This window comes from Hemicordylus capensis, chromosome 4 (genome assembly GCF_027244095.1).
Source record: "Hemicordylus capensis ecotype Gifberg chromosome 4, rHemCap1.1.pri, whole genome shotgun sequence".
NCBI lineage: Eukaryota > Metazoa > Chordata > Lepidosauria > Squamata > Cordylidae > Hemicordylus > Hemicordylus capensis.
The window spans coordinates 299,388,582-299,403,289 of NC_069660.1; the positions used below are offsets into that span (position 1 = coordinate 299,388,582).

At 44.5% G+C, this 14,708-nt stretch overlaps 1 protein-coding gene across 4 annotated transcripts in view; it reads right to left on the minus strand.

The window, feature by feature from the left end:
* The window catches only part of SAMD12 (sterile alpha motif domain containing 12), a 312,509-nt gene that overhangs the window by 218,533 nt on the left and 79,268 nt on the right, over positions 1–14,708 (minus strand). For 3 of the 4 annotated variants that reach the window (XR_008307107.1, XM_053249868.1, XM_053249869.1), the window contains exon 3: positions 1,629–1,758. Coding sequence is in view for 2 of the 4 variants with exons in the window: in XM_053249868.1 (XP_053105843.1) it covers positions 1,629–1,758 (130 nt within the window). In the remaining 2 variants the exon portion in view is untranslated. The remainder of the gene's footprint in view (positions 1–1,628; positions 1,759–14,708) is intronic. The other variant, XR_008307108.1, reaches the window with a different exon arrangement.

Sequence of the window (14,708 nt, forward strand, 5' to 3'; positions counted from 1 at the left end):
GTATCATATTTCAGATATGAACCTTTGGAAGTCTTGCCTCACAAGCAGTGTTCCCTCTAAGGGTTGCACGCGTTCTCACACATTTTCTGATGTCCGCTCAGTTAATTTTAGATCCAGCTCAGGATGAATCTGGAAGGCCCCTTTCTGAATGCATGTGTACACACACTGCCTTGATACTGCCGCCCTGAACAAAACTCATTCTGCACACAGATGAAAAAAATTAGAGAGAACACTGCTCACAAGTGGTACATAAATGCTCCTGCTCAAGGTTCAGGTTATTCATTGCTTAAAACTGAAGTCAACTCAATATAAAATGAAAAGTACTCCTGCTAACTTGGCAAAGAGGCACCTTTTAACGTGGTGATTCTCTTTATTTAGCAGGGGGAGAGTAACTGGCCCTGTCCACCTCCAGCACAGTACCTCCAGTGACTACCTTGTGTTTCTTTTTAGATTGTGAGCCCTTTGGGGACAGGGATCCATCTCATTTATTTATTATTTCTCTGTGTAAACTGCCATGAGCCATTTTTGGAAGGGCGGTATAGAAATTGGTATAGAAGTCAAACTGAAAGTACGCTTACGAAATTTAACCCCAAAAGGGAAGCAAATAAATGCAAATAAATATTTTTTTAAAAAAAAAATCTCTCTCTCTCCTTCTGTCTTAGCATACAGCATATATTGCTACATATGAACCTGCCTGATGTATTGTGTGAGACCATTGGTCAGTATTGTCTACACTCATTGGCAGCAGTTCTCTAGAGCTGGCGTCAGACTGGAGTCTTTCCTAGCCTTGCCTGAAGATGCCAGAGATTGAAGCTGGGACCGTCAGCATGCAAACTGTGCTCCATCACTAAGCTATGGCCCCTTCCCCAAAAGGAAATAAGGATCAGTCATATTACAGAAAGAGAATGAACTGCTGTGATCAGGGACTTTACACAGAGAAGGAAAGAAGAGGTATGGTGGGGGGGCGGGTAATAGAGATAATATTGCATCAGCAGAGCCATATTCATTTCCTTGTGGCTCTTGAACTCCAGCGTGGTTGCATGAATGTATCGAGCTGTCTTGTGCCAATTCATCAGGCCATTAATCCATCCTGGTCAGTACTGTCTATTCGAACTGAGAAAGGCTAGAAAAGACAATGATATTTCCAGTCCTGCTACCTTTATCCTGAAGAGACTAGTGATTGAACCTGAGACTTTCTGTATGCTCTTCTAGTGAGTGATGAACCTTTCTGGAAACCTGAGATTTTTCATATTCAAAGCCCCTTTCGATCAGAATCTATTCATTTGTTTCTTTTATTCATTCTCTGTCTTTGAACTTTAGTTAAGTCAGGCCCTCAGAGTGAAAATATATACAAAACAAAAACAAAAACAAAAACTCAATCCTATAGCAGCAAGACCCTCTCACAGTATAGTTTCTCCAAATTAGTCCTTTAAGTAACGTAGCTGTACTTGCTATTTATTCCCTCCTGGTCTCACACTGCTCTAAAATTGACAAATAATTTAAATATACATTATATCAAACCGTGCCCACTTGTAGAACACTAGTTATTCAAAGACAGTAGGAAAGGAAATTAAACACACCATATACACTCTCTTAATGTGAAATATGTCTGATATTTCATACTTTACCAGTTATGTCATGCTGTTTGAATGACTCACTGTAGATTTGATACTGATTAGGGCAGTGTTTCTTCAACCACTTGCACACATCCTGCTGGGTCCACAGTGCCACCGGCTTGGTCAGCTTTACAATATGAGACTGGAAAGACAGAACAAAGAGGCAGCATTTAACAGACTAGACATTTTTGGGATGCACAATACGTTTTCATGTGTTCTGGGCCTTGTCTTGAACCAGGATGCTCAACACAAGAGTTATGCAGCTGCAGGCATTCCACTCTGCACAAAGAAGTCAATAATGCAGGTCTATTATTCTGACACCTTTCCATATGGCTGGCAATTAATAAATCAGCACTTACAAGCACAGATATCACAGATATTTCAGAGTTTAGTGGCAGGTGGGAAAATACTATCAAAGGCAATTCAGGTAACAATTTGGATAATCACTGAACATGTCATGCCATCTTAATTAGTGTTCTTTGAGCCAGAAAGTAAATATGATGCTTTCCCCAACTATCAATCCTGCGAAAAGTCAGTCTTTCGGGATCTAATTACAGCAATGTCATAGCCCTGGACTCTTCCAAAAATGCTTGGTGTAGACCATACATAGTTGGCCAACTAGGGCATGAGGCATATGGGGACTCTGTTTTCAAGACATGAGCCTGGGGGCTGGACCAACTTGACCCCAATGGATGGTCAGAATCTATAATAAAGCTGGCATCCACTGAATAAGGGTGCTGAATGTATGGAAAACATTTAGATGGCATGAGGTCAACTGGGGGTTCTGTAGCAGGTTGGCAGTGGTCTTTTGCCTTTTTTGTCATGACCCAGGCCATGCAAATGGACAAGGAACATGCACAACAGCCTACAAAGTGGCTGGTGCCACCAGGAAAGGGCCAGAACAGCCCGAAAAACAAGCTGAAATGGCCCTTGCAGGATTGGGGGGAGGCTGGCGGGGGAAGAGGGAAACTAAGGAGATCCCTCCCCTGAGGCTGTACCAGCACCCGCGCAAGGCTGCCAGACCCCCGGCGCCACAGCAGTGAATTAAAAAAATATATATATATTTCCAATGCCACTAAACCGAACATGCTCACTTTAGTTCAAGTGTGGTTCAGACTTGAACCGAACCGGGCAAACAAGTTTTGTGCACAGCCCTAACTATGTCCTTTCATCAACACAAATAATTCCGCACATGGACTCAATGGCACCATCTACAATATACAAGGTTTATACACATGTGCATCGGTAAGTGTGGTATATGTAATACCTTGTACCAAACGCTCACCAGCCATTTATGTTGGGCAAACAGATTTGTCCCTTAGACAAAGACTGAATGGACATAAATCTGACATCAGAAATAAGATGACCAAGAAGCCTGTCAGTGAGCATTTTATTTGTTTGTTTGTTTATTATTCGATTTTTATACTACCCTTCCAAAATGGCTCAGGGAAGTTTACAATTAAAACAAAACTATTAAAATCAGTTAACAATTATAACAAAAGTTATAAAACAGTATAAATCAACAATTAACAATTAAAACATCATAAAACAATAATTAAACAATCACAACAATTTAAAAACCCTGAAAACTAGGTTACAACATTAAATACCATATACAACTATTTAAAAACCCTGGAAGGTCAGGCCAAACAGAGAGGTTTTAAGGGCTCTCCTGAAGGCCAGTAAAGAATTTGAATTGCGGATTTCTGCCGGGAGTACATTCCACAGCCCAGGAGCAGCTACAGCGAAGGCCAGCCTCTGAGTTGCCACCAGACAAACCGATGGTAACTGGAGATGGACCTCCTCAGATGACCTTAATGTGTGGTGGGGATCATGCAGAAGAAGGTGCTCTCTAAGATAACTCGCACAGTCATACTGTCATGGACCTGAGAGTGTCTGCACAGAAAAAGATTTACTCTGGTAGCCATATGGACTGGGAAACTGCAGAGCAGGAATTTTTCAAGAAGTGTGATTTTATTGAGCAGGGATTAAATAGAGATAATGGTTTCCTGAGATACCATAAGGATTATACTTGATGTAATTTGACCTCTATTCCTTTAAGAATCTAAGACTGTTCCCATCCTTGGAATGTTTCATTCCATCCTTTGAACTGCCCATTTCCCTGCATTTCTCCAGTAACAACTCAGTATCTGATGAAGTGTGTTATCACCAGAGTTCCCTGTTACAGGGACACAGGTTGTTACCGATGAAAAACTATGCAGATTTAAACCTTCTTAAAATCCTTTCAGTTAGTCTCTGAATGCTACCTGTTTCTTGACAAATACTTCATAAAATTTGATTAACACAGCTAATGAAATATAAGAACATGTACTTTAATCTGAACTATTGTTATGCAGGATACAGATAAGTATCATGAGGGGAACAATAACATAGGTTTCAAAACCTTTATTGAAAAGGGAAAGCATGATGTAGATCAGGGGTGCCAAACTGTGGCCCTCCTGCACATGTTGGCCTACATCTCCCATCATTCCTGATTACTGGCCACTGTGGCTGGGGATGCAGGGAGCTGTAGTCCAAAAACAGCTGGAGGGCTACAGTTGAATAGCCCTGGTGCAGATGAAAATATAAAGGCTCCAACTGTAAAGGGAAGCAAGACAGAAAGAGCGTAAATGAACAAGAAATGTAGATATATTGGTGCAAAAATAAAATTTATTTCATTTTTTTTAATTTATTTTTTCATTTATATCCCGCTATTTCCTACAAGGAGCCCAGAGCGGTTTACTACATACTTAAGTTTCTCCTCACAACAATCCTGTGAAGTAGGTTAGGCTGAGAGAGAAGTGACTGGCCCAAAGTCACCCAAGTAGTATCATGGCTGAATGGGGACTTGAACTCGGGTCCCTCCGGTCCTAGTCCAGCACTCTAACCACTACACCATCCTGGCTCAGAACAGAGAGAGAATGAGCTGGATGATAACAGGAAATCAGGGATGGTAGGAGAGCAAATGATAAGAGATAGAAGAACAAATTAGCTGCCTGCATAAATACAGAGGAAAATGCATTAGAAATACAAGCAAGGGTAGCTGTTGTAGAGTGATATGGATAGAAGCCAGATAGAGAAGAATCTAGAACAAGGGTAGGCAGTGTGTTGCCAGTATGTTCTGTCACAACAACCAGACCCCGTCTGGCCTCTGCTCATGTTTTTCTGGCCACTGCTCATGTGCAGCAGCCATTTGTGTGCTGGTAATGCCCATGCAAATGGCTGCCGCACATACGCAGAGGCCAGAAGAGTGCTATTTTGGAGTCCAAAATGGAGCTAGGAATGTTCCGACTCCCAGTGGAGTCATTCTGTTGCGAGCTTGGAACAGGCCTTTCATTTGAAGGACATTCAGTTCCAAGCTTAGAACACTCGATATGGCCCATTCCTATTGCCTACCCCAATCTAGAAGAAAATTAAACATTAAGAAAGATAAGACAACGGACCACATATTGTGCAGCATCCCACGGGCATTTTGCCCACTGAGGGAACCTGCAGCCTGCTCCTAACACACCACCCATGCAGTTGTGCAAGTTGCTCTTGCGCAAATGTTGGAAATGGTGCAGATGCAGTTGTGCAATGGTACAGCCATTATTTTCAGTGCGTGGGTGGTGTGTTGGGCACACATAGCAGTTTCTGCAGTGTGCAAAACTACCGTGGGATGCTGCACAGGAAGTGGGCCAGCAGGAACGGAAAGCACAACAAAGAAGCTGGGAACTAAAAAGATGGTGAGAAACAGAATGCTAGTAGAAAATTAAACATTCAAAAGATGGATAAAAGCAGGGAGAAGCGCCGAAGTAAGAGACAGAAGAGCCAACCAGAACTGGGCAGAGCAGAGAGAGAGAGTTTGATTAATTACTCTAAAGATGCAGACACAGCAGCAGGAGAATGAAAAGAAACATGGATAAGAACCTGAGGTCGCTTCAGGAGAGTCAGTAGCACCGGGGGAAATGATGAACCAATGGAAGCTTGCCTTGCAGGGCCTAGCTGTGCAGTGGCCCAGGGACAGGCGGTCACCCCATTTCTCTCCAGCATTGCCCCCTTGCCCTTCCTCCACCACTGCGCTTCCCCCACCCCCACTGTGGAGGCTGGGCACAGTGGCCTTGGTCCTCTCCCCTGTGTCTGCCAGGCCAGCTGGGGGGAAACGTGAGGCGGCTCCCTCGCCCTCTCCAGTGCATGAAGCACTTGCTTTGTGCCAGCGGGAGGCTTCCTTTTTCTCCAGCATCCAGCCTGCACGAAGCAAATTCTTCATGGGTAGGGGAGGGTAAGGGAGCTGCCACAAGTTCTTTCCCCAGCCCGCTGGGAAGACACAAAGGAAAGGAGTGTGGCCAGTGTGCCCAGCCTCCATGGTGGGAGAGAAACAGGGCTGCCTGGGACAAACAAAAAAAATATATTAAATAATTCTACCTCTGAATATCCTAGTCTAGGTGCCAGGGTTAAATTTCTAGGCACCATGGCTCCCTCTTGCCTGGGATTTGTCAATCCCTGAATGGAAAAAAATCTCATTTGCAAAGTCAGAAATCAGATCATTAGGGTACAATGAAGAAGAGACAAAAGTGGGGGGTGGGGGGGAGAAAGTCAAAGCATGATAGTGAAGAGAGTAAATAAATGCACTGAAAACGAAGTAGGAGCATAAATCAGAGATGAAAAATAAAACTTTTCAGCAAAAAAGTGGAAATTACATTCAACTTATAATAAAGCAAAAACAACAACACCACTAAAGTTGGGAACCCAGCTTCTGTCACAATCTGTTGTGGAAGCAAGGTAAGAGGAAAAGCTGCCCAGGTTTTCCTCTTGCCTTGCTTCCACACAACTGGAAATTGGTAGCATAGCAAACACAGCTTCCAAACCCGGGTAAAACGCAGTTTTGACTGTGTGAATGGCCTCATAATCTCTTTCCTCTTTGCCCTCCCTGAGGTGGCTATTCACAGCAGGGACAGCAGCATCCACACCCCTCAAAAACCTAGGCACTGTTCCCTCTAACAAGGATTCCCAGATGTTGTTGACTACAACTCTCATAATTCCCAGCCAAAGGCCACTGCAGCAGGGGATGCTGGGAGCTGTAATGAAGAACATCTGAGAATCCCTGTTAGAGGGAACAGTGACCCTAGGCAGCTGCCTATGTCCACCTAGTGGATAGGCTGGCCCTATGCTTGAGTCCACATCCAACCCACAGCCCATCAAGTTCACCGCCCCACCAGAGATTATTGGATGGTAACTCCAGATTTCAATGCACACATTCCCACATTCCCATTCCTAACCCTAACAAAGAGTTTAATGAAGACAGTAAGACTAGTTTAGATTTCCCACCTCCAAAAAGTGATATAATGTGAGATCTTTTTGGTTCCATATAAATTGAGGTAATCAGGAAATTCAAAAATATGTATATTTGCAGCAACTAATTTGAGCAAGCGAAAACCGATTGAATTCAAATCAGATGAGTGATCAGGGTGGAACTGGAGAGTCCTGCTGAAGTGTATATTAACCATATATTAATGAACACAACATCGCTTGATGGGTCTGGATTTTGGTAATCTGTAGTTTAAAGCCACAGACCAATGGAAGCGCATGCTATAGCATAATCACCCATGAACGCCACTGTGTGGACAGCATGTGCTTCCCCCATTTCCTGATCCTTCAAAATTATGCACTGAAATGATGTCTCTGCCAGCTAAAGCTATAATCTTCTCAGTTTTTAACTGAGCACAGGCACAAGAATAATGTGCCAAAAAACATGGGCTCATTTATGCTGTTTGAAAAATCACCTCTTTACAAATCAGGACCACACCTTCTTGTGGATCAGTGGCAGGTAATCTATGTTTATCACCACATTAAACAGCAGAAAGTGGATGGACACACAGTACAAATTGTATACACTGCTGAATTTTGCCAAAGCATATAGATATCAATCAACTGTGAAGCCAAAATTTGTCAAACTATAATCAGGTCTCAATCTATTATTTCCACAAATAATTCCAATAAGATAATCATAACTGACAGAATAAATGGAACACTTCCAAAGAACTATACAGACAAACTCATTTTCTCTTTGATTTATGGAATATAAACTAAATCATCTTCTCAATAGTCCTAATTAAGACATTATTTTTTAAAAGCTGTGTGCAAGTACAGCTACCCGAAAGGGCTACGGAAGCCCCACACCGGCACATCATTCATGATCTGTGCTCTTTACAATTACAGTGGTGTCTATCTGAAGAGGCAAATGTAGCTGTGATGGTGAGTGTTTCTGTAATTGGCAGGCCTGGGCACCCCTCTCCATTAATCTTTGATCCTTGCTCCTTCCTGGGAGCCAAGACTGGGATTCTGGCTACATCCAGACTTTCCTCAATGTACTCACCCTCTGTTTTCAATACCTGGTTCAACCTCAACAATCTTGTAAGAATCTTCATGGCACCCTGGTCTCGCAGGAACTCTCATGGGTTAGGTGTTTGCTGTCCTCTCCCCCTCCCACCCCCATCTGGTCACTCATCACCAGCAGCATTGAGCGGGCTTCCTCTCTACCACTTTCTGCCAAGCCCTATGATGTGCCCACCCAAGAGCAAGGGTTGCTTTCAGGAGGGCCACGCCCACCTCAGGTAGGCATCTTGCTGGATGCACAGCTTGGAGTGTGGACAATGAGATTGTGAATGTAGAGAATGCACAAAGTAATGGTGGTGATTCACACCTTCACAGGACCAGTCCTATGAAAGAATATCTTTGGGTTAGAGGTGGAGAAGATCTGCTCAAATCTATTAATTTGGTGCAAATTAACAAATCCTCTGGATTTCTGCAGCATTCACCCAAACTCTTAGGTAATATAGAGCACATCAGGCCTAGTTGTAGAGTGATGACATCTTTATTTGTGTTTCAGACTTAGCCTCAGTCTCTGTTGTGGCTTTCCTGGGAACATTTCCTGCTCCCTCTCCAAACAACTCACTGGGAAGATGGAAAACAAGGGGAAAACCCTTGTGACTGCCGGAATGGGTGCAAAATCCCCTGAACACGATAGCATGAACCACCCACATCATGCAGGGATGTTGGAACCATGGGAATCCAGTTCTTGCCCTGGGATACTCAAGGGCCCTCTCCACCATCCCTCCATGTCCTGCTAAACTGTACAAAGTAAATGTGGGCAGCAGAGTGAGTTCCAAGAAGCACCACAGAGGTGCTGGAGCAAATGACGACTCAATTCTGGATTGGGAACACACAGTAGGATTTGGGAACCACTCTGAAGTAGATCTCAGATGGAGGGAATGATACTATACTTTTTGGTATGCAATCTATTTGCCATTTCAGAGTCAGCCTCATCACTATTTTATAAATAATCTGCTTCAGATGGAGATCCTGGTCATTACTGTACGCAGAGATGTGGTTTTTTGTTTTTTTAAAAAAATCACTGTTTAAAATTTCCCCCAATATTCATGAACACAGATTTTGCAAGGCTATCTTTTGTAAAGTTCCTTTGAGGTCATCATCACTACAGCAAATCAAAAAGAGCTGAATAATTTCAAGTTACTATATTGTCTCTCTCAGTAAAATCCATCAATGACACCAACAGAAAAGGTATACTCAGACGGTCACATCGTCACATCATAAGAAGGGTCGTAGCTAAGTGGAAGAGCAGCTGCTTTGCATGCAGAAGGTCCCAGGTTCAATCCCTGGCATCTCCAGGTAAGACTGGGAAAGACTCCTACTAAACCTTGGAATGTCTCTGCCAGTCAGTGTAGAAAATACTAAGCTAGATGGACCAATGGTCTGACTAGATATAAGGCAACTTCCTATATTCCCGAAAGTCTATAGCCAGTGAACACCTTTTCAATTAGGCATATTAACAAACATCTTCAAGCTCAGACTTAAAGAATAATCTTGAAAGTTTGAATAGCCTACCTCAAAAGAAGTGAGCTCTTCAGCTCCCTAAAATGCTTATTTGCTTGGAGAGGGGCTAGTCCTTGGAAAGACTTGAGCCCTTTCTCACAATCATGTGAGAGGGCTTGAAGGCGGGTGGTGGGGAAGGCAGCAGAAGCTTGCCTTCTGCACAGACGATCCGGCTGTGGGTCTGGGCTGGTCAGGGCACAAGGATCATGCACCCAGATGATCTGCTGCTGCCCCAAGCAGTGTAGAGGTGCGGGGTGTCATTTGGAGGATAAGGGTTGGTAGAGAGGGCACTTTGGGAATGGTAAACTGAGCATTCGTTTACTGAGCCTCAAACTGGCTCAATTATACAAACAGAACACACAACACACACACTGATTTTGGGGGGAAAGAGCCAGCTTGAGGAAAATAGTTTGCTCATCCTTCCCCACTCCCCAAATCTTATGAATATATTTTCTACCTAGCAAGAGGTCCACCAAGGGTTACTTCACAAAGTTAATTATCTTGAGATAACAACCCTGAACACCCCTTCATAGGTTTAAATCTAATTTGTTTGCAAGATTATAAAGTGAGGCAGAATGAATGCTAGCAAGAGGGGCTCTAGATAGTCAGAGTCCCTTTCCTCCCATGCTTGATCTCAAGACAGAGGAGGACCAAGTAAATAACTATTAGCAGGGATATGTAGAGCTGGATGGAGTTCTGAAATCAGTGCAAATTCAGAGAGCAACATGAGAGTGTGGCTTAAACAAAATGGGATTCCCTGGCCCTGCAAATAAGAGCACTTTCCAGACTTTACTCCTGGGAATGATGTCTACAAGAAGATAGTAAGATCTGCAATAGCAAGTACTTCCTATTGCAGAGGGTTTTCAGCTAGCATCAGCAAAAGTCTATAAAAAAACAAAAAACAGAAGCTGCAATAACAATATGAATATGAAAAATGCCCTAACTTTAAAAAGTATGCTAAAATGAAATAAATAATCATAACCACTAACTTTATTTCTTAGCCACCCCATAACAAATTGTTCTCTGGGAAGCTGACAACTTCAACCTTTCTTAAAAAGAGAGCAATGAAGAGGCCAGATAAACCCACCTTGGAAAGCTATTTTGTAATTTGGGTGCCATAACCATAAAGGCCCTCTCTTTCATTGACAGCAATTGCACCTCTACTGAGAAGAGCCTTAGAAATAGAACAAAGTTCTTGGGTTGGTTTGTATGGGAGGCAGTGATTCCTAATAGCCCTCCCTTTCCTCACAGTCTGCTGATCCTGCTAGTCAGGGAGCCGGATCTCACCATCAGTGAGACCGGTTTTTGCAGGTGAGTGGAGCAGGGAGGGAGCCCTGGGCAGCTGGACTGGCCGCCCACACAATTGCCGGCTCCGTGACAGAGCTGGCGGGTGCTGGGGGGAGTGGGGGCCAATTGGCCCCCGGAAGCTCCAGCATGCCCTGCGCAAGTGCTCAGGGCATGCTGGTGAGACCCCCGGAGCCAGGAGGAAGCTTTCCGCCTCCCCTCTGGGGGTCTCCTCGTAAGTAGCCGCACTGCGGCTACTCACAATAAAAAAACCCGGGTTTGCGGAGTGCTTGCTCTGCAAATCCGGTTTTAGGGGCGGGCTACTTAGGCAGGTTAACCGCCTGGGAGCCACCGGGCTTGCCTGTGGTGGCTCCCACGATCAGGCAAAATTGGGCTAGGGTCTCCTAGCCCAATTTTGCCTGATTGTGAGAATAGCCCCAGGGTCTGTTTCAGAGAGTGGTGAGGTCCAGATTCTGTTGAGGCCTCAGCAAAGGGCCCACCACCCACAAGGTGCACCGTTTTCACACAAAAAATCCAAACCTAGTATGAGACAATTCTAGAGTTTCAGGCCATGCTCTTCAGGGACCCCACAAAATCCTGCAGACAGAGTTGCTACTAGTCCTTATCACTTGGAATAGGGAAATTTGGACCTCCTGCTGTTTGTGGTGGATCAGCACTTGAATCAAGAGTGCCAATCACCTCCTAAAAGGGCTTTTGTCCCTATTTTAAGTCCAGGAGTGGAGAGAGTTATAAACACATCTTCTGTAAGGAGATGTGTCAGTCTGTAACTCCCTCCACTCCTTATAGACATCAAATACAAAAGAAATTAAGTACCAAGGCTTAGGTTATAGATGTTTGAAAACACAAATCCATTAGCAACCTGTTACAAGATGAGAAGGCTAAAATCTTATGCCTTAAGTGTAAATAAGTTTCTAGCACTAAATTACTGCTCAAATGTCAAGAATACATATTAGAAGCCACTTAATGGCCTTTAAAGGACTCTTTAAACCCTTGTCCAGGGAAATGTTTATGCTGTTCCATCCTCTTCCTCAAGGACTGGTGTCTTCTTTTAAAGGGCAGTATTGATTCACTCCCTCTTAGGAAATTCTTGAATCCTCAAGTTAAAAATAGCTGCCAGTTTCAAAGCACCTATGTGGATGTTTTTAAGCAGCTGGGAAACTGAGCAAATGGCCGGTTTAGTATCTCAGCGTTTTCCCAGCTGCCCTGAAGTGCATTCTGACATTAGATGAACACAAGGGATTTTGATAGCTGGCTATCTTTGTAATGGCAGGAGATGTTTTGTTCTTACCCTAATGGGGGGGGGGAACGACACCCACCAACCAACCCACCCCCACCCCAAAAAGTCTAAAACAGTATTCCCTAACCTTTCCCCCTAGAGGCACAGTTAGATTAACAAGTTGGAGCGCACTGCCCCTCAGACCTTGTTTTTGCTGCTGCAGCAAAAATACCACATATTTAATTATTTTATCTTCCTGATGCATTATGGGGAAAGTTTAAACTTTCGGCTTTTCAGCTGACTCGCTCCTTTATGGTTGGGAAGGGTGCATCTCCTTCCCTGTGCATTATGGGGCAAGTTCCAAATGCAGAGACCTTAAATGCCCCACATTTAGAGCAGTCTTGCCCCATAATGCACCTAGGAAGGAGGTGCCCCTTCTCAATGCATAAAGGAGAGAGACCACTGCAAAAGCCAGGATCCTAAACTCTTTTAAACTCTGTTAATGGAACTGTAACAATTCCCTGCTTTTCCAGCTCACTCACAGTGCAGTCAGCATAGTACACTGGCGAGTGTCCTGTGACACACTGGTTAGGAAATCCTGGTCTAAAAAACCAGGTGGTAAACAAGGCCCCACAGGAAGTGGGATAATTCTCCTGCGTTCTGCCTTCAAAAGGAAGTGCAGAAGCTGCCTAGAGCAGGGATGCCAAACTGCCAGCTGTAGGTCAGATCCAGCCCCTGAAGCTCCATTTTCTGCCCCCCCCAAGCAACTGAGTATCAGTAAGTGCTCCTCACTTTCTGCAGCTGGCTGGTTTGTTCATTTGTTCCTTCCTTGCGGTCAGCTGCCACCACCAGCATTTGTCTCTCCCTCCACCCCACACTTGGAAGGAAGCATTTGTCCTTCCTCCCGCACTACCACATTCCTCCCTCCTGCATCCTCGTGACTCTTCAGCACATGTTGGTTAGGGACAGAAGGAGTGAGTGGAGGGAAAGAGCAAGAAGGAGGAAGAAAGAGGAGAGAAGAAGGAGAGGGAGAGGTTGGGGTTGGGGATGGGGGGAGGAAGACCAAGACAGAAGAAAGTGGGTGGAGAAGAAAGAGAAGCAGAAGGAAGACAGAACAAGAATGGAGGGTGAGGGAGGAAGAAAGGAACAGAGTGAGAGAAAGAGAAAGACAGAAGGCAGGTGATAACTGTATTTAGCGTTTAGAATAGACCTCTGCTGAAGCTGGCATAAGCCACACCATTTTAGAATCTTCCAGCTACAGCCAGAGTCTTCTGCCATGACCTGATTTCCCTAACAGCACGTATAAGACATCTGGCCTTGTATTATCAGCATTTCCATGCACCCTTTTACAGTCTTTCACACTCTCATGCTACTTTTGTTTCCTGTGGTCAGTAACCATCGTGAAGTGATGGGCCATCCTGTCCTACTCCTTTGAGGGTAGTTTTGTTGATTAGAATAACTATGTGTAGCTTTAGGAATGTAGAGCAGTAACAATGTCAACTATTGTTTACCATGGATGCTTGGTATTGTGATGAATCACCCGACGCTTTCCAGGCCTTTGATTTGCCAGAAAGCTTGTGCTCATTTTTGTATATATACGTTGAGCAGACTCCATTTGGGGCTGCTCTGTCTTTGTTGGAAACTTATTTCCCAGAGCCGGACTTTCTTTTACTCTGCAGAGGCAAATAGAGCTTTTGAACTGTTCTCCTCTTGGTTTGTATCAATTGGGCATTTCGCGCACCAGAGAAAGAGAAAGATAGAAGGCAGGGAGGACAAGGAAGGGGAGAAGAGGGGATGGGGGAAGAAAGGGAGTGGGGGGGAGGCGTATGTGCATGCGCGAAATGCGGCACAAGAAAGGTGGTCACAAGGTTGGCATGAGGCGGGTGCAGGCCCCCAGTGATGCACTGGAATCAAATCTAGCCCACCACCCAATTGAGTTTGACACCCCTGATCTAAAGCTTCTTCCTACTGCCACTGCTTCAAGTCTGTACCAGTAAATTGCCCTGGGACTGGTTGGGTTGGTATCTGGAAGCACTGAAGTGGTTGCTAGGCAACCCTTCCTACATAGCGTGGTGCAGTGGCTAGAGTGCTGGACTAGGACCGGGGAGACCCGAGTTCAAATCCCCATTCAGCCATAATATTAGCTGGGTGACTCTGAGTCAGTCACTTCTTTCTCAGCCTAACCTAATTCACAGGGTGGTTGTGAGGAGAAACTTAAGTATGTAATACACCGCTCTGGGCTCCTTGGAGGAAGAGCAGGATATAAATGCAAAATCATCATCATCACCATCATCCCCCAGTGAGGCACTACCTTGGTGTGGTTGTGGGGCTTGCGTGCTCTGAGGAAGGTGAGAGCTATGCCAGAGGTCCAACCATACTGGACAGGTCTCATCAGAGGAGCCAGACAAAGAGTGCCTCTCCCATCAACAATATGGTGAGACGTAACTTTAATAAATCTATACCGGATCGGTCATTGCCCAGGTCAACAAGGACCGCACCAGGTGCTGAAGTCCCTGGACATCTGGTGGCAAGTGGGCAACAGGACTCAGGATCTTCAGTTGAGCAACCAGGGCTGGAGACTGCAGGGTTACTGGAAGAAACGTCGCTTAACCGGAAAAAATATATGAAAAATGCCAACAAGGAAATAATGATCTGCTATTACAAGTCTAGTCCAACTAGAAGAGATTATTTAAAAAGAA